General features: G+C 40.6%; 2 protein-coding genes across 6 annotated transcripts in view; one reads left to right on the forward strand and one right to left on the reverse strand.

Annotated features, from left to right (window-relative positions):
• VWA2 (von Willebrand factor A domain containing 2) overlaps nucleotides 1-11102 on the forward strand; it is a 61626-nt gene extending 50524 nt beyond the window's left edge. The window contains exons 9-13 of the mRNA XM_069097398.1: nucleotides 1627-1734; nucleotides 4154-4735; nucleotides 7281-7832; nucleotides 8943-9065; nucleotides 10002-11102. Of these exons, the coding sequence (XP_068953499.1) occupies nucleotides 1627-1734; nucleotides 4154-4735; nucleotides 7281-7832; nucleotides 8943-9065; nucleotides 10002-10099 (1463 nt within the window). The 3' untranslated portion in view covers nucleotides 10100-11102. The remainder of the gene's footprint in view (nucleotides 1-1626; nucleotides 1735-4153; nucleotides 4736-7280; nucleotides 7833-8942; nucleotides 9066-10001) is intronic.
• Nucleotides 11103-12809: 1707 nt separating this feature from the next.
• The window catches only part of AFAP1L2 (actin filament associated protein 1 like 2), a 141205-nt gene continuing 135610 nt past the window's right edge, over nucleotides 12810-18404 (reverse strand). For all 5 annotated transcript variants that reach the window (XM_069099027.1, XM_069099025.1, XM_069099022.1 and 2 more), the window contains 3 exons: nucleotides 16202-16395; nucleotides 15987-16109; nucleotides 12810-14514 (listed from right to left, as the gene is read on the reverse strand). In XM_069099027.1, coding sequence (XP_068955128.1) covers nucleotides 14488-14514; nucleotides 15987-16109; nucleotides 16202-16395 — 344 coding nt within the window. In that variant the 3' untranslated portion in view covers nucleotides 12810-14487. The remainder of the gene's footprint in view (nucleotides 14515-15986; nucleotides 16110-16201; nucleotides 16396-18404) is intronic.

Below are 18404 nucleotides of genomic sequence, written 5' to 3' on the forward strand. Positions count from 1 at the left end.
TCTGCTTTCATAGAGGCTATGATTGCATGTACAGATATCCCTTCCACATTTCAGAGGTTAGGGGCACAGACCCTAACACAGGCCCTCCACGATCTGGAAAATCCAAATAAAAATTTTTGACCCTTTTGTACCAGAGAAGTCTGAATTTTTTTCTTTTATGGGGGTGTTTACAGTACCTTATTGTAAAATTTAGGTTAAGTATTTGGTCATAGGTGTTATGTCATCTGCTCACCTTCACAAGTCATTTGCAGCTTCTTCAAAATTCCCACAAAATTTCCATTTAATTTCTTTTTTTTAAAGCAATTGGGGTTAAGTAACTTGCTCAAGGTTACAAGGACAGTTATTTTGTGTGGGTGTTAAGTATCTGAGTCCAGAAGCAATCCCGGGTCTCCCGACTCCAGGGTCGGCACTCTTACTCACTGCACCACCTGTCCACCCCTCCATTTAATTTATTATGCTCACCCATGGTATGTCGAAACCACGATGGGGAAACTCACATTGTAGAAGGGTTAACTGTATAATATTTCATGTTTAAATAGACTTGGCTTGTTATTGATACCACACCTCTAATTTGAAGGCCTTTTGGAATGATTGAGAAGAATCATGGTAGGTAAGGAGCTGGAATCAAAGCCAGGACTACTTGGGTTCAAGGCCCATCCCCAACACATTCTAGATGCATACATGACCTTAGACAAGTCACTTATGCTCTAAATGATTTAGGTATCTCAGACTATAAATTGCAGAGAAGACATTGCCTTGCATTAGGAAAGAGCTTTCCTACACCAGCATAACATCAGTGAAATCACAGGTCTAGTCCTATTCTTATGCCTTTGGAAAGATTGCATTTAAAAGTTGAGGACCCTTCCAGCCAATATCTTGGGAACAAATTGCAGTGATATTGAATGTGACATTATAGACCTTGTGCCATTTAACTCTTTATCCTTGTCAAAGCTCAAAACCAAATGTTGAGTTGTATCTCAACATCAAGTGAGGAAAATGATTTTCAGGATTCATTCTATGCCAGTCTTGTCCAAAACTACGTCTTGTTTTAAGTGAAAAGAGCTAGCTTCATTTAAAGCCAATAGTTCCTATAAACCAACAAAAACATGTTTGAATTTCCCCAGCCTTAAATTTCACAGCAGGCTCCAGGTTCAATCAACATCCTCTCCCATACTATAATTAAGATGTGTAGGGCTTTACTTATTCTGACAAATTATTATTCAGCAACAGAACTACAGATAGACTGGATTTGTTGATTAATTAGCTATTTGTTCTTACTTGCTATAAACATTAGAGTCATTCACTGACCTGAGAAAATGTTTCCATGCAACAGATGGAGATCATAGGATCATAAAGGCCATATACAGATGAGGAAACTCAGCCCCAGAGAGGTTAAGTAATTTGCCCACAGACAGCTTCCAAAGACAGCACTTTCTCCACTATACTACAGTCTCACTAACTAATGTCACTTAGAGTGCTTGCTTTTGATTAGTGCAGCAAACTATTGGTGGTCCTGGCTTAAGATCTGAGATCCAATTTTCAACCCCATGCCATACCACCACTTTGCCTTTGACTAATCTGGTTTTTGGTTAATGCAAATTTCTTTCTGCAAACTCTGCCTGACAGATCCTTGTGATTCCCAGCCCTGCCAGAATGGAGGCACATGCATTCTAGAGGCATTAGATAAGTACCATTGTCTCTGTCCCATTGGATTTGGAGGGGAGGCCAATTGTGGTAAGTATTTGTTCTCCTAACCATCCGTCCTGACTGATCTATAACAGATGTTTTGGAAGCAGCAGCTTGTTGGAGAGCATTGCAAAGTCCAACCAGATCACTCCCTCTAATTTTGTTTAGTTTGCTAGTGTCTTTGTGGGTGCCTTCTCTGGAATGCCTTGTGCTTCCGAATTCTTATGAATAAATCCATGTCATGGAACTGTGATGGAGGGCAAGGTGATCCATTCACCTACATTGAGACATTTCAAAATGGAAATGATTGTTTCTGGTCACAAGTAACACGTGCCTTTGGGTCCCTAGCTGCAGACTGCATCCATGTTAGCCTCTGAGTTCTGAGCCTGAGCTCACAGCTATGATGTCTTTCTCCTCCCTTCTGTAGAAATAAACTATATGGTCAATATACTTTCAGTCTTTAGGGTGTGTGCAGCCTGCAGGCCTACAGTCAATGTAAGTTATATATCATATAGGGAGAAGAGGGTCAGAGCTAGAGGAAGTTATGGTCAATTTGAGTGTGATCTACCAAATCAACAAGATTTTGTTGAACATTTACCATGTGTCAGGCACTATGCTGAGTGCTAGATATGTAGAGAGGCAAAAAAAAGAGTTCCTGCCCTCCTGGAGCTGTCATGCTAATGGGGGAGATGAAATGCAAAGATCTAATTGCATACCAGATCTATACGGGACAACATGGATATAATCTTACACCAAGGGCATTGGCATTGAGGGGACTGGGAAAGGCTTCTTACTGAAGGAGGGATTTTAGCCAAGACTTGAAGAAGATTTGAGGAAAACCAGGAAGAAGAAGTGAGGAAGGAGATTATTCAAGGCAAAGACCACAACCCTGGGAGGCATTGAATCAGGAGTTAGAGTGTTTTGTGTGAGGAGCAGCAAGGAGGCCGATGTCACTGGGTCATCGAGTATATGGAGGGGGGTAGAGTGCAAGGAAACTGGAAAGATAGGAAGGGACCAGGTTATGCAGGGCTTTAAAAGGCAGACAGAGGATTTTATATTTGATCCAGAGGTAGTATGGAATCCCTGGAGTTTATTGAATGGGGGGTGACATGGTCCAAATCATACCCACATTTTTAGGAAGCTCTTTTTGGTCCACTCAATGGCTTGTTTTAGAAATCAATTTTTTAAAAATGAATGTTGAGTGTTTTGTAACCACAAAGCAATGTGGTGGTGCTTTTTAAAATTTGAAACCACTCTGTCCAAAGTTTCTAGTGAGCTCTTGATTGCCAAATCTAACTGCCTTTTCTCCATCCTTATCCTTCTTGACTTTTCTACAGTATTTGAGACTATTGATCACATTCTTCTGGATACCCTTATCTCTCAATTTCTATGTGTCTCATTTCTCTCCTTGTGTTACCATCCCCCTTCTTAGTCTCCTTAGCTGGCTCTTCATGTCACACCCACTAACTATAGGTTATCTTTTATCTCTATACTATCTAACTTGGTGATCTAATTAGTTCCTATGGGTTCAATCATCTTTATGCAGATAACTTCAGAGATGTGTGTATCCACCCCTAATTTCTCTTCTAATCTCCAATCCCACCTCACCAACTGCCTGTTAAATATTTCGGACTAGATGTGACATAGACATCTCAAGATCATACATTCTCAAAACAAAATATACTACCTTTCCTCCATGTCCTCCTATCTTTGGAATTTCCTTATCATTGAGGACACCATCAACTTTCCCTTCACCCAGGTTTGCAGCCTCAGTGTCATTCTTAATTCCTTACTTCTTCACTCCACATCACCAATTAGTTGCCAGATTTTGGCATTTCTTTTTCTTTTTTCCTTTTTGCTTTTTGGAGGGCAGTTGGGGTTAAGTGACTTGCCCAAAGTCACATGGCTAGTAAGTGTGTCAAATGTCTGAGGCTGCATTTGAACTCAGGTCCTCCTGACTCCAGGGCCGGTGCTTTATTCACTCTGCCATGTAGCCACCCCCAGATTTCGTCATTTCTAACCTCACAACTCCTCTCATATGTCCCTTTCTCTCTACTCACACTGCCTCCACTCTTGTTCAAGCCCTCATCTCCTGAATGATTTTTCTCCCTTCTCAAATCTCTTCCCCATTCCAAGCCATCCTCCCCACAAATGCCCTGGTGATTTCCCTGAAGTGTAGGTCTGCCCATGTTACATATCTACTCAGTAAACTCTGGTGAATCCCTTCCATCTCCATGATCAAATATACAGTCTTTTGGCATTTATAAAGCTCTTTACAACCTAGTCCCTTTGTATTTTTGGTCTTCTTACACTTTACTCCCCTCCACACACACTATGATTCTATCTTACTGGCCTACTTTTTTCCTACTTTTTCTACTTTTTGTGTTCCTCAAACATGACACCATCTCCCATTTGTGTGCCATTGTCCTGACTATTGACTGATTAATGATGATTTCCCTCCTTTTAGCACCAAAGTTGAGCCTGGAATGCAGTGTCAACCTCCTCTTCTTGCTGGATAGCTCATCTGGTACAACCCTGGAGGGATTCCTTCAGGCCAAAGCCTTTCTAAAGAGGTTTGTTCAGGCTGTCGTGAGCATGGACTCTCCAGTAAATGTGGCAGTGGCCCAGTATGGTCAGGAGGTGGAGATCCCAATCCGGATGGGAGAATACCAGGATGTGCCCAGCCTCATGAAGAGCCTGGACAGAATGCGTTTCATTGGAGGAGCCACATTGACAGGCAGAGCTCTGGAGTATGTTGCTGATCATGGCTTTAGGGACACACTTCCTTCTGGAGAGACTCCTGATCCCCAGCCCCGCTGGGTGGTGGTCCTGCTTACTGACTCAAGGTCCCAAGACCTTGTGGCAGGACGAGCAAGATATGCCCGTGATCGGGAACTCTTCCTGATTGGAGTAGGTAGTGAGTTTCTGAGAGCAGAGCTGGAAGAAATCACTGGCAACCCAAAGCAGGTGATCACCTACTCCAACCCTCAAGACCTTTTCAACAAAATACCTGAACTCCAGAAAACAATCTGTAGTCTCCAAAGGCCAGGTAAGATGTTTACTTACCAGCAGATAAAGAATATAGGTTTGGTAAACTCCCTCTCAAAAAGCATCTTGGCCCAAATAACCCAGAGCTCATTGAAAAATACGCCCCTCTTAATAAAAGGCATTCATAATCCAATCAGTCAATAAACATTTATTAAACATCCACTATGTGTTGGGGCGGCTAGGTGGTGCAGTGAATAGAGCACCGACCCTGGAGTCAGGAGGACCTGAGTTCAAATGCAGCCTCAGACACTTGACACACTTACTAGCCGTGTGACTTTGGGCAAGTCACTTAACCCCAATTGCCCTCCAATAAAAAAGCAAAAAAAAAAAAAAAACCAAAGAAACAACCCCGGTGCCAGGCATTGGACTAAGTGCTGGGTAAAAAAAAAAAAAAAAAAAAAAAAAAAAGACAACCCCCGCCCTTAAGGAACTTATGTCTAACTGGGAAAAATGACATTAAAAAAAAAAAAAAGCTGAAAAGTGAGGAGGAATCACCCAGTGCAGGGGTATCAGAGAAAAGTCCAAAGAAATTGAAAGCAGTATAGCTGGTAAGAAAGGGGGAAAGATTCTGTTGAGCTCCTTCTTAAATAGAAGCGTTGGAGCCCATGGCCCTGCCCTCCAGTCAGAGGGGCAGAGTACCAGGCAGATTCAATCTTGCAGGGAAGTGAGATTTTCAATTGATGAGTTAGTTTTCTGGGGAAGGAAGGATATTCAGTATGCCACATGGCCAGGAGGCAGTTGGAAAGCAAATTGCTGAAGAGAATATTAATATAAAATAAATGGTGGGGGTTTTTTTTGTTTGTTTGTTTTGCTTTTTGGAGGGGGGAAGGTAGGGCATTTGGGGTTAAGTGACTTGCCCAAGGTCACACGGCTAGTTTTTTTTTTTAGTGTCTGAGGTCACATTTGAACTCAGGTCCTCCCTGACTCCAGGGCTGTTGCTTTATTCACTGCGCCACCTAGCTGCCCCTAAACGGTGTTTTTACTACAAATATGGGCAACTTAGAGAAGCAATGTGGTACTTTAATATTGTTGGTAGAAAATTGTCTTAGGACATAGTAAGACCTGAATTAAAGTCCAGCCTTGGACAGAACTCTGTATGAGTCTGGGTCCTCAGTTAAGTCTCTACAAACAATCTGCAGTGTAAGTGCCCATCTTTATTGGTGGTGAGTTTCCTCTTTGGGAGTTCTCTATACCAAGGAAATCACAAGTTTAGTCCATAATGTTTCAGAACTCAACAGATATAATGTTGAAAGAAATCCATATATTGTACAATATGTTTATGCCCCTTTTTAGGGATTATTCCCCTGGGAGGGCAAAGGTCTAAAAAAGCGATTGCTCTCATGCTGTACTGACCTGGGCACTGAATATCAGGCACAATTGAGCCTTATTATATAGAATGGATCAAACTGTATCACTCAGAGGTAACAATCGAATCTGTCTGCTGTGTTACAATTAGCTTATAAGGTAGCAGGTCGTCTTGTCCTCTGATGTGAGCATTAGAAAAGGGCTTTTCTCTGCTTGACGGTGGTTAGTGGACTTAATTAGAATCAAGGAATTTTAAGAACTGCAAGGGACCTCTGACATCGACTGGCTCAGCGCTTCTCCTCACTACCTACCTGAGGTGTACATTCCCCACTCTCACATCCCTGGCAGGTGGTTGGTCATTCAGCCTCCATTTGCTGATCTTCTGTGATGGTGAATTCACTAGCTCCCAAGACAACCCATTTCTTTTCTGAACAGTGCTAAGTGTTAGAATTTGTAGCTTATATAGAGCTACAAATCTGCTTCCCTCTGACGTACAGCCATCGACTGGTGCACATTCTGGCCTCTGGGGTTAAGCAGTTCAATCGCTCTTCCGCATGACAACCAAATTTTGTGTCTGGAGATGGTTATCACGGGCCTCCCTAAGTGGTGTCTCTTCTAGACCTTAACCAATCTCTTATGTACAGAATGTCTTGGAATCTTCTCACCATCCTGGTCACTTTCCCACAAATGTGTGCTAGTTTATTTAGATTTAAAGGGGGGTTTTTAATCCAGCACTTGGGATAGTACCTGGCCCATAGGAGGTGCTTAATAAATGTTTATTGATTGATCGATCACCCCGCTAATTGTGATTCTCCCTGGAGATCAGAGTGACTTCCTAACTGGTTCTGATCCAGAAGGTATAGAAATAAACAAATGGGGAGCTTGCCTACATTGATGATTAGTAGCCATCCCTCAGCCAGAAACTAAAAGTGTGAAGCACAGGTGAGATTTCCACTGGTTAGTCCTGTGTGATACCACAGTTTTGGTTTTTCAGGTTACAATTTAGCAGGGGTTCTTAACCTTTCTTGTGTCATAAACTCCATTGGCAATCTGGTGAAACTTTATGGCTCTTTAATCAGACACATGTTTTTAAATGGATAAAATAGATAGAATAACAGGGGAAGTCAAACAGATATAATAAAGTTATACTTTTTTTTTTTTAAGTTCACTGGTCCCAGATAAAGAATTCCTGGGCTAAGATGCTGATTCATTAAAGACTTGGCATGCTTGTGTTCCTTTAGGCTGCCAGTCTCAGTCACTGGACCTAGTTTTCCTGTTGGATGCATCAACCACAGTGGGACAAGCAAACTTCATGAAGGTCCGGAGCTTTGTAAAACGGAGCTCCCTCCAATTCAACATCAACCGGGATGTGACCCAGATAGGCCTGGTTGTTTATGGCAGCAGGGTCCAGACTGAATTTGCCTTGGACACACACCCTACTAGCTCCAGCCTCCTGCAGGCCATCAACCAGACCCCTTATGTGGGTGGGGCAGGCTCCACAGGTAGTGCTCTCTTGCATGTCTATGACGAGGTGATGACGGTTCAGAAGGGAGCCCGGCCTGGTGTGAGCAAGGCAGTGGTCGTGATTACAGAAGGGACTGGAACTGAAGATGCAGTTGTACCTGCTCAGAAGCTTCGAAACAATGGCATCTCTGTCTTGGTCATCGCTGTGGGACCTATCCTGAAGGAGACGCTACTACGATTTGCAGGCTCTCATGACTTCCTAATACATGTGGCTTCTTATGAAGACCTAGACAACTACCAGGACTTATTCACTGAAAGGATATGTGAAGGTGCGCTGTGATTGCTTGTGAAGGGTTTCACTGTTCTAGACCTTGGGTAGCCTGGGGGGGAAACTGTAGTTCTCCTGTCAGTGACTTGCTTTTTTTCTGTCAAAAGGAGGCATGGGTCATAGATTTGATGGTATAAAGGATCTGAGAGTTCAATCAATACAAACTCCCTCATGTAACATATGAGGAAACTGAGACCCCCAAAATTTAAATCACATAGTAAGTAGCATCACTGGGACTGAACCTAGGACATTTAGCTGGAGGTACAAAATATATTTCAAACAACTGAGGAATAGTTATTAGGCATAATGTTAACAAGCATAATAGAAAGAAAATAAGACCTAGGTTGTCTTCCTGGCTATGCCACTTACCAACTTTTTAACTTTGGTCAAGTGACATCTCTCTGGACCCTAAACCTCCTCATTTCTAAAATGAGAAGATGGACCAAATCAGAGCTTCGTAAATTTTGTTCCATCATGAACTTTTTTTTTTTTTTTAAGCAATTAGGGTTAAGTAACTTGCTCAAGGTTACACGGCCAGTTATTTCTGGGTGTGGTGCTGAGTGTCTGAGCCCGGGATTTGATCTCCAGGTCATCCTGACACTGGAGCCAGTGCTCTTACTCGCTGAGCCACCTGGCCGCCCCCCCTCCACCCCCCCATCATGAACTCTTTTGACTCTCCAGTGAAGTCTATTTACTCTTTCCTAGAATAATGTTTTTAAATGCATGAAACAAAATATGTAACATTACAAAGGAAATCAAAGGTGAGTGAAAATAATACATTTTTTAAAGAGTTCACAGGTCCCCAGTTAAGAACCCCTGGGATGGATATATGGTCCTGGGATCTCTTTCAATTCCAACATTCTAAGGGTGTTATGTGTACAGAGCCTACTCTAGTGCAGAGATGTGGCATTGTCTATTGTTACTGTCCCAGCCTGTCCCTAGCCTGATAGCACAGAGGGAAATGCAGTGTTTGTGGCCATCTTCTCTCCCATCTTTATGGTTTTCTGCTAGAATGTTTGTTCAGTTTGCCTTAGACCTATCCTAGTTAATCTAAGTGAAGACCCCTGCATTTGACTGAGCCTTTCCTAGATCAACAATTTCTCCATTCTAGAAGCCAAGCAGCCAGTCAACCTCTGCAAACCCAGTCCATGCATGAATGATGGGATGTGCATTCTTCAGAATGGGAGCTACCGCTGTGAGTGCAGAGGCTGGGAAGGCCCCCACTGTGAGAATAGTAAGTGAGAGATCAACAACTCAGTTCCTTTGGATAGAGGAGAATTGAGGGGGAAAGAAAGACATGTATTTCTCTAGGGCTGATTTTTCCAGGTTCTCCAAGTCTTTGGAGCTATTAGCTCTCCTAAGATCCTTATCTAACAGGTCATGATAGCTTAATCAATCAAAAATCAATTATTTCTTAAATTTTGAGTTCCAAATTCTTGACCTCCCTCCTGCCCCTCTCCCACCCCGAGAAGGCAAGCAATATGATATCAATTATATATGTGAAATCTTGCAAAAACACATTTCCATATTAGTCATATTGCAAAAAAAAAAAAAGCAAGACAAATAAAGTGAAAAATCTGTATTTCAATTTGTACTCGGACTTCACCAGTTCTTCCTCTGGAGGTGGATAGCACTGAAAATATCACGAGTCCTTTTTCCTTATCTTGGATCATTGTGCTCATCATGGTAGTTAGGTCTTTCACAGTTGATCATTACAATATTGCCACCATAGTAGCTTTTTAGTTCACACTCACGTGGGATCCCCTGCTGCCTTGATTCCAGGTTGTTGTTCATCTTTCAAACTCCTCACAGCTATCAAGTCTTTTTCTTTTTCTTCTTCCCTATTTGCAGACTGGGATGAAGCCTGGAGGATAATGAAAACTTGAAACTATTCTGGGAGATTTCCCAATTGAAAAAAAATCTATTAAAAACCATACTGAGTTATTTCAGTTACACCCTCACATATGCATCACTTGGTCAAGTTAGAGGAAGGAATATATGTTAGGATCTTTTCTCTGGTACTTTTTGGGATGATGGCCTGGAGAAAGCCTCAAGTGATTGTGATTATCATCTTAGGGAGATAAGGGGAATGGGTATCTTTCAATTTACCAGGATAGATCTAAAGACAGAGTCTCCTTTATTTACTTCTATACTTTTGTCCCTTCCCCAGGAATCTTGAGAGGAGATTCCCCCAGACCACATGACTTGCATCAGTATTCCTCGAACTGGCAACGGTACCAAACACGTCATTTGCACCTGGGCAGTTGAATCAGCATTGTACCTTGTGACAATTCTATGTGACAATCCACTTTCTGCCAATAGTGTATGACTACCCAGAAACCACTATGTTGCATGATGAAAGTGGGTCCTAACTCAGAGACAGTGCTACTTAGCAACATTGCTAGGAGCAGATGAATTCATTATTATCTTTTTAAAAAGCAATCAACACATCAAAATACAAGTCAATATTTATTTTTACCCAAATGTCAACTTCCCCAAGCATATTTAATCTTTTTCCATGGACTTAACCTAAAAGAACCTTTCCTTTTCAAGGCACAGCAGCATTGACAGGTCTACTTGTTGATTTCATTTTGTATGGAAGTCAGGAGTGCTTGTTGGAATACTGACTGCACAGGGAGCTGTCCAGCATGATGTTAGTTACATATTTTTCACATGGAATAGCTGCAATATCTGCGTTTGAGGACTTTAAATTTTGGCAATTTTTCACAAAAGCATTATGTATCCACATTAAATTTGGAAAACTGACTGAAGGTATGTGGACATAAGGTAAATAATCTGTAACATGTAGCTATACTTACAGTATTCTTCAGTATGCATTTCACAGCGCTAAGTGAGACTTGTCAGATGTAAACTCTAAAGCCGCCATAATGGAAATTCGCTACTTGATATCTGGGGGGTTTTTTTGTTGTTGTTTTCTTTTTAACATGGGGAGAAACTTAAGAAGGATAGAGTAGTGGGTTCAGACCAGAGGGAGAATGGAACACTGTGGGGTTACAATCAGCTGTAAATCTATGCAGTTAGGCTATTTTCCCTCAGATAGATTGTACTTGTTAGTTTACTATGGGCCTGATTAAAGTTATTACTATTTAGACTTTTTGACAATCTTTCTTCTCTCCCCCTTTAGTTGTCATTTTTATTTTAGAGTGGGAGAGGAGCAGAGAAAACCTTAATTAAAAAAAAAGTTTGTGAAAATTATCATTTTGCTTTTTAAAAGAGATCAATCATGTTTTAAAATAAAACGTTAAGGAGAAAGCCTAGTTGGCTGGTTCTTTAACAAGGTTTCGTCAAACAAAAGTGATTGGTTTGGAAAATGTTCAGTTTTTTGGCGAACTTGGCTGGGCCCATGCTCTTATTCGGATTCTGTCCAGTCTGCTTTCTTAGAGGAGGCCTCTGCACAGCAATACCTCAAATTCAGACCTCCTATAAAGAGTGTACTTAAGGTTTTAAAATATGAATCTACTTTAAAAGCAATAACGAACCTAAAAAAAGAAACCAGCTATAGCAAAGCCACTACCACATATACTAAAAGCATTAGTGATTTAGTTTGGGAATTGTCTCTGAATAATGTAACTTTCCAGAGATTGCTTTCCTTAAATGCTTTTATCTGTTTGAGGACATAACTGTGTCCCTTCCATCTTTCCCCTCTATACCACTTCTTTGTCTTATTGCTCTGGTTAAGCAGGCTGAAGGTCTTCAGTGTGTAACTTGGTGTTGGAATTTTAAAAGAGAAACAGATCTGATAGAGTGTGTGTTGCTGAAAATATATGCATTAAAGGTGTATTTTGGTTTTCCTTCATGACTATTAGTTACTGCGCTATGGTGTAAAGAACACTGGCTTTGGAGTCAGGGGTCTTGGGTCAAAACTTGGCTCTGCTACCTCATCTCTGTGTAATATTAGGCCTGGTTTTTTTTTTGGAGGGGGGAAGGCAGGACAATTGAGGTTAAGTGACTTGCCCAAGGTTATACAGCTAGTGTCTGAGGCCAGATTTGAACTCGGGCCCTCCTGACTCCAGGGCTGGTACTCTATTCACTGCACACTTGGCCTGGGACCTGTTTTTTCATCTATAAATTGAGCAGGTTAGATTAGATTAGGTGTTCTTAACCTTTTTCTTAAGTTTTGTTTGTATCATGGACCCCCTCTGGCATTCTAGTGAAGTTTATGGACTCCTAAGAATAATGTTTTTAAATAATTGAAGGAAATGCTAAAATTTAGTTAAGAAGTTTGCAAAAAAGGGTAGAAGAAATTCTCTTCTATTTAAATTCATGGACTCCATGCATTCTACCCACAGATCCCTTAGAGGATCCATGGGCCCATCAAGACTTAACTCTAACGGAAAGACCAAGACTAGACAATAAGATTACTTTCAGTTGCTCATTACTCTAAATCTTTGGTCCTACAGATTGTACTTGGAAGGTAACAATGGTATCACTACTAGAAAATCTCATTGTTGACAGAAGACTAATCTGAGAGACTGTTTGGGACTCTAACACAGAAAATAATATGCAGTGACAGGCTGTGGGCTGAGTTTCTATAATGTTTTATGAGGTACTGTTTTGTTTGCCAAAAGAAATAACCTTTTTCCTAAATTTCAATTAACATGATTTTCTCTACAAGACTGCTTTGACCACAGCTCCTCATAAAATAATCAGCTTTGGGCATGAAGGGATCATGTTCTTCAATGATGGAGAAAGCTTTTCACAGTTAAAAATCATAGGTTTTTAAAACCTACCAAATAATCAGTGAAAAGCTAAAACAAATATATGCGAAGTGATCACATAAGTGAAATGACTGACATCATTTTAATTTTTACACTTATTTCTCTAGGGGACCTTCAATGTGATGGAATTCACGCTGACCAGTTCCTAAGTTTCAGTTTATTGAGAATGTAATTATGAAGAGATTGTGGTTAGCAAGTTTTGCTTTTTTGAAGAGAGAAAAGGTACTCACCCCAAAAACTTTGATAGCAGATACTATTTATTGAATAGCTTAATCATAAAAAAAATTAGATGACTTTTATAAGCTGTAATCTACTAGGATCTGTGCTCAGTTTAGTAGTAATTTGTTTCATTTAAAGGATAGCAATTATTGCCAAGTATACTAAAAATTTGATTATGTGCATGAATCCCTGCTCAGCCCAGATCACCCATAAAACATGAGAAAAAACAAAATATACTTAATATTTTATTTTTTAAAAAATATCTAAAACATCAAGAACAAGTTTATGACAAAGGAAATAAATGCCCTGTGATTAGAAACATAATGAGAATTACAAAGATGTTTGGTTCAGGATTGGGGGAAGGAAAGTTGAGGTGAAGATGAAATGTCAGAAAACCTTTTGAGCAACAACAAATATACACCATATGTTTATTTTTCTATCAAAGAAGAAAGACAGGGCCACCAAGTGGAATGTCATCATCTGTTAGTTTGGATTTGTTTGTGTTTTAGGTGGGATGGGTAAAATAAGCTCCTATCCCCATTCAACAAATTCCACAGGGTTTTTCTTTGAGGCACTGGGCACTGCCTACCAAGGGAGAAAAAAGGATATTTTTATCACCCTCAGTTTGAGACAGTTAATCCATAGATTAGAACTGATAAAGAGAAAAGGAAATTTTTATCTGTTCATTGAAATTAGTAAATGAAATATCTTTCAACTAGTTCTGAGGCACTGTTTAAGACATGAATAAAAAGAATGTTTTTGGATCTATGGAGATACTTTTCATGACCAAAATACGCATGTGAAGCTACATCCTCCCAAAAATGGCTTTTGTATACAGGCTTTAAGTGAGGATCTCACTGTTACTTATAAAATGTATTAGTGCCCAGTATAATCATATTCTCATGTTAAATAAACATTCTTGTCCTTTCTACCAGTGAATGAAGGCCTTTTACTAATAACTTACCTGAAGGAGAGCCACAGTCTTTTTCTCTCTTCTGAAAGGGTAGCACCCTTTCACAAGGGGATTTTTTGTTCTATAGCAATCTAGGCTATTTCTACATGGATGGAATCACAAACCTAAAAGCCTGAAACTGAGAGTTTGAACTCTCTATCGGATAACTGCTTTGGGTCTGAATCACTAACCCTGGAAGCCCAGCTCCCTCAAAGCAGGTGCCGTTTAACTGTAATTTTTGCCCAGTATTGAATAGAGACGATGATAATTTTAAGTCATTTTAGTTACTCAAGCCAAACCGAGTGGGAGGACCATTCCGGTACCTAGATTTTTTATACATTTCCTCTCCCTCCCCCCCCCAAATCTGTTATGCAACTATGAACTAAATTTCAATAATGCAACTGATAAATTTTTATGTAGAAATACAAAAACCATCCCTTAGAACAACAGCATTCCTGGTTAAAACAGTGGGTTAGGAATACTATGAAAGTGTCCTTTCCTTTTGTGTTATTCCCTTGATGATGAAAAGGGACATTAGAGTCCTTTCTTCCTCTCTCCTCACTACCTTGGGGAGACGCAGGAGTCCTTAGCCAAAGACCTCTGTTCACAGTTGTCTCAATCCTTTCTTTTTCTTCTGAACAGACTCCAAGCCCAGTGTTATCTGCTTTTATGTCAGACCTTAACTTGGGAAGATTGTCATTCAAGGTCCATATCAGTCATGTCAATTTTTATTGGAAGATAGTTTTCTAACTTGCTCCTTTCTTCTCCCATTCCTGGAACACACAAATACCCCCCACAAAATAAATTTTTTTGGTAGTAGAATTTTTGTTTCACAGGTCAAAGTGGTGCTTTCAATCATCTTTAACTTTTCCCTGAAACAAAGCTGCATCATTTTATCACCAGTAATTCTTCCAGGGAGAAGTGAGACATGCAGAATACCAAAGTCTCAAACCATTTAAATTTGTGGGTCACCCAGAAGAGCAATGGGAGAGATGAAAGTGAGTGGTCTATTGCAGAAGAAACAGCATCAAAGAGGCTATCCAAAAAAATGTACCAACTTAAAAGGATGTGAGTTGGTTGAGTAGAGAGAAAAGGGATACCCAGGAGACAGCCTAGGCCACTGATATTCACATCATGTCAAGAGATCTAAAGGAAGCCTCCCAGTGTGTTAGATGAACATTTATGGGAGGACATGTACAACAGGCCCACATAGAGAAGGCAACAATGGGTCACAATCTGTACTATTGATATGAGTATAAAGACACAGATGAGATCAAAGAAATGGAATTTTATGCATCAAAAATACTCAGACATTCCATTAAAGTATCTGTATCCCTGGTTCTAGGTGACGTCTAAGTTTGAAGTACACTGCCTTAACCCAGAACACTGGCATTAGAACTACATTCTCACATTATGTTGATTATCACTATTAGTACAACAGAAAAGGCTATGGTGTTAGAAATTTGTTTCCTGGGCTTGTTACTTTACTAAGTTTCCAGAAGTGAGATCAGTTTAAAGAGATTATTTCTCTGATAGATGCTTTGGGGTAGATTCCCCCAAAACCTCCTGTACAGTTGTGGCACAGAAAAAAGAACTAGATTTTGTTCTGGTTTCCTTTATCCCAAAGAAGCACTGGGCAGCCCTAGGCAAGCTATATTTCTTTGCAAAGCAGAGAACAATGCATTAAATTTACTATCCATCCATTCTAGCCTACAGGGAAAACCAAATAATATTACTCCAGGAGAAAAGCAGTTGGCAGTGAAAATTTAAATCCTGAAAGAGGCGTTTGATCCCTGTGATCTGTTTAACCAATAAACTCAGCAGGAGTTTTCAGTTTTCAGATCCCTTCCCTCCAGTTTACAGCTCTCCAAGTTGCTGTTGAATTGACCAGATAAATTCACCATAGAAATTTATGTTCCTTTTGGCTTATTAATTTAAGCCCCACCATGTAATGTAACATGCCTGGTACTCAAGCCAATGAGTAAAGTAAATAAAAGGGAGTGAAGGGCCCTTTCAGGTTTGACTCCCTAACAAGCCAGGCTCACAGAATACCTGTGGACTTAGAACAATGATCTCTACCCAGAAAATAAGTTTCCCTCCTGCTGCCCTGCAAGGTCAGTCACCATCAGCTGTCCTTCTGGGTGAAGCCACAAGATTTGGGAAAGAAAAGCAAATACCAGAGAAGCATCATGAACAATGGATTATACCCACTAATGCTAGATTGACAACCCCAAATCCTTCTTACCATAGCTTTCCTTAAGACTGTTCCCTTGCCTGTTACCATGACAGAGAGGGGTCTATTTTTTAAAGCTGTAGCAGAGTTGACTGGAGAAGAGTCTGCAGCAGGAGCTGGATTGGGTACTTTGGCCTGAAATTACAAAATGAAAGCCACGTCTGGGTTAAATGATGCTCTTTAACTCCTTGCTGGCTCAGAGCAGCAACAATCTATAGGGCACGTACTTTGGGAGTCGTGTTTTCCAAGTGGGTGGTGTCCACTGCCGTGCCTAGAGTCACAGGCCCTGCCTCTGCCTTCCTCAGGTTTTCTTTCACTTCCATGATGCTCAGTTCCAGGTCCACACGTCTGTTTTCCTTTTCCCTGCACTCTTCCTCCAGTTCCTTTAACCTCTGCTCCAGACAGGCCAGGGCACACTTATCTGCAAAGGAGAAGGACAAAGAGAATGGAACTTGGGGTTATGTTTCCATCAGAAGTACTATACTATACCTCGCTGCACAGGTAAGAAAAATGGGACCTATTTGGAAAGCAAGCAGTTCAGTTCAACAAATGTATTTTAAGTGCTTACTCTGCCCTAGGCCACAGAGATACAAAGACAAAATGAACAGGCAGTTTTCTTCTACTTACTCGAATGTCAAGTTCTTTCCCCAATCAGTTATCATGATAGAGGCTAAGGATGGCTTAAAGTGGGAAGGCTTAGGCTCAAATTCTTTACTATGTGACTTTGGGCAGGCTACAATGGATAAATTGTGGAGCCTAGAGTCAGGAAGAGTTCAAATCCAGCCTCAGATATTTGCTAGCTGTGTAACCCTGGGTAAGTCACTTAACTTCTCTGCCAGGTACATAGTAAACACTATATAATGGTAGTTGCTATTATTACTTATCCTCTTTGGGTCTCATTTGTAAAATGGGGGTGGTGGCAAACTAATTAGAAGTGTCATACCTAGGCTTTCAAATTCTCAGGGTATCCCTTTCTCTCATTTCTATTCAGTTTTGACACTCCTAGACTAGATATCCTATAAGTTATCTTTTAAAAAAAAAATTGAATTTGTTTACTTTTAGTTTGCAGCATTCAGTTCCACAATCCCTTGAGTTCCAAATTTTTTCCCCCTCACTCTCCTCCACCCTTCCCCCCACCATGGTAGCATGTAATCCAGTAGAGGTTGAACAAATTCTTTCATATTCAACATTAGTCAAGTTGTAAAGAAGGAGTATAACCAATGGAATGAACAACAAGAAAGAAGGAACGAAACCAAAAGGAGAGTAAGTAGTTGGCGTCAATTTGCATTCAGACTAATTCCTAAGTTATCTTTCAGCTCTAAATCTATAATCCTTCAAATTAAAAAAAAAAAATCAAATCTGTGCTTTTGTTGACATAGGAATGTGAGACAGAGAAATTCCCTACCAAACAGACCATTATTTTTTGCTCTTTCACTTGAGTCAGAAGGTTGCCTGAAGCTTTAAGTGACTTATTTATCCAGGGGTCCCAGAACCAGTAAGGGTCAGAGACCTTTTCTTTATCCACAATGCCACAGAGAAATACAAAGAATAAGAGACCAATGCTAGTAAAAGTTTAACAACTAGTTCTCTATGGGGGGGAAAAAACCACGTGGACTGACAGGAGGCACTATTTGCTCCGAGTTGCAAAGCTCACTTATAAGGCAGTGTTTTGCAGTTGAGATAGTTTGATGTGCTTAACATTACTATTCACATTCTTTATTTCCAAACCCCAGGGAAATAGTAGCAAGCCCTTATATAATTAAACTGTGCAGGCTCCCTAATAGGGGCACACTGTGCTGTACCCCTTATCTTTCACTTCTGAAGTGGGAGGGGACAGGACTTGCAAATGATTGAATTCCCCACAAATCCTTAAAAAAACAACCAAACCTCAGCTCTGAAGCTCTTGTTCCATCTGTCGCAACCCCATGGCTGTCTCTGTTCTCTTCAATGCCTTTCATCTTATAAAGGAAGGTTTGAATTGCAAGCTCTGGGGTTCTCCATAGAGGAGAGTCAGTGAGGGCATGAATCACGGAAATTTCTATCTTCCTTCTAGGAGAAGAATCCCCAGTCTAGGAGTTCCTCAAGTCTTTTGTGTCATAGACTCCTTGGTCAAGTTGGATGAATCCTATGCCTGCTCCCTCCCCGCCTCCCTTAGACTAATGTTTGTTGTCTACATTGACAATTGAAGAAAATGCTAAATATTAACTAGGGATTAGTGAAAATAAAGATGTATTTTTTTTTCCCACCCAAGGTTCATGAATCCCCTGAAAACTATGTGCATTAGGGGTCTGTGGACCCCAGGCTAAGAACCTCTGATTTAGAGGAAGGGGCCATATATCCTTTAGTGATTGGAGGATAAATTTGCCTCCTAGCCCATTTTCTTCCCTTGGAATAGACTCATCTGGACAGCAGGTACTTTGTGGCAGAGAT

The sequence above is a fragment of the Petaurus breviceps genome, unplaced genomic scaffold, assembly GCF_028583685.1.
Source record: "Petaurus breviceps papuanus isolate PSGF00001 unplaced genomic scaffold, PetGlider_PUasm1.0 37, whole genome shotgun sequence".
Lineage (NCBI taxonomy): Eukaryota > Metazoa > Chordata > Mammalia > Diprotodontia > Petauridae > Petaurus > Petaurus breviceps.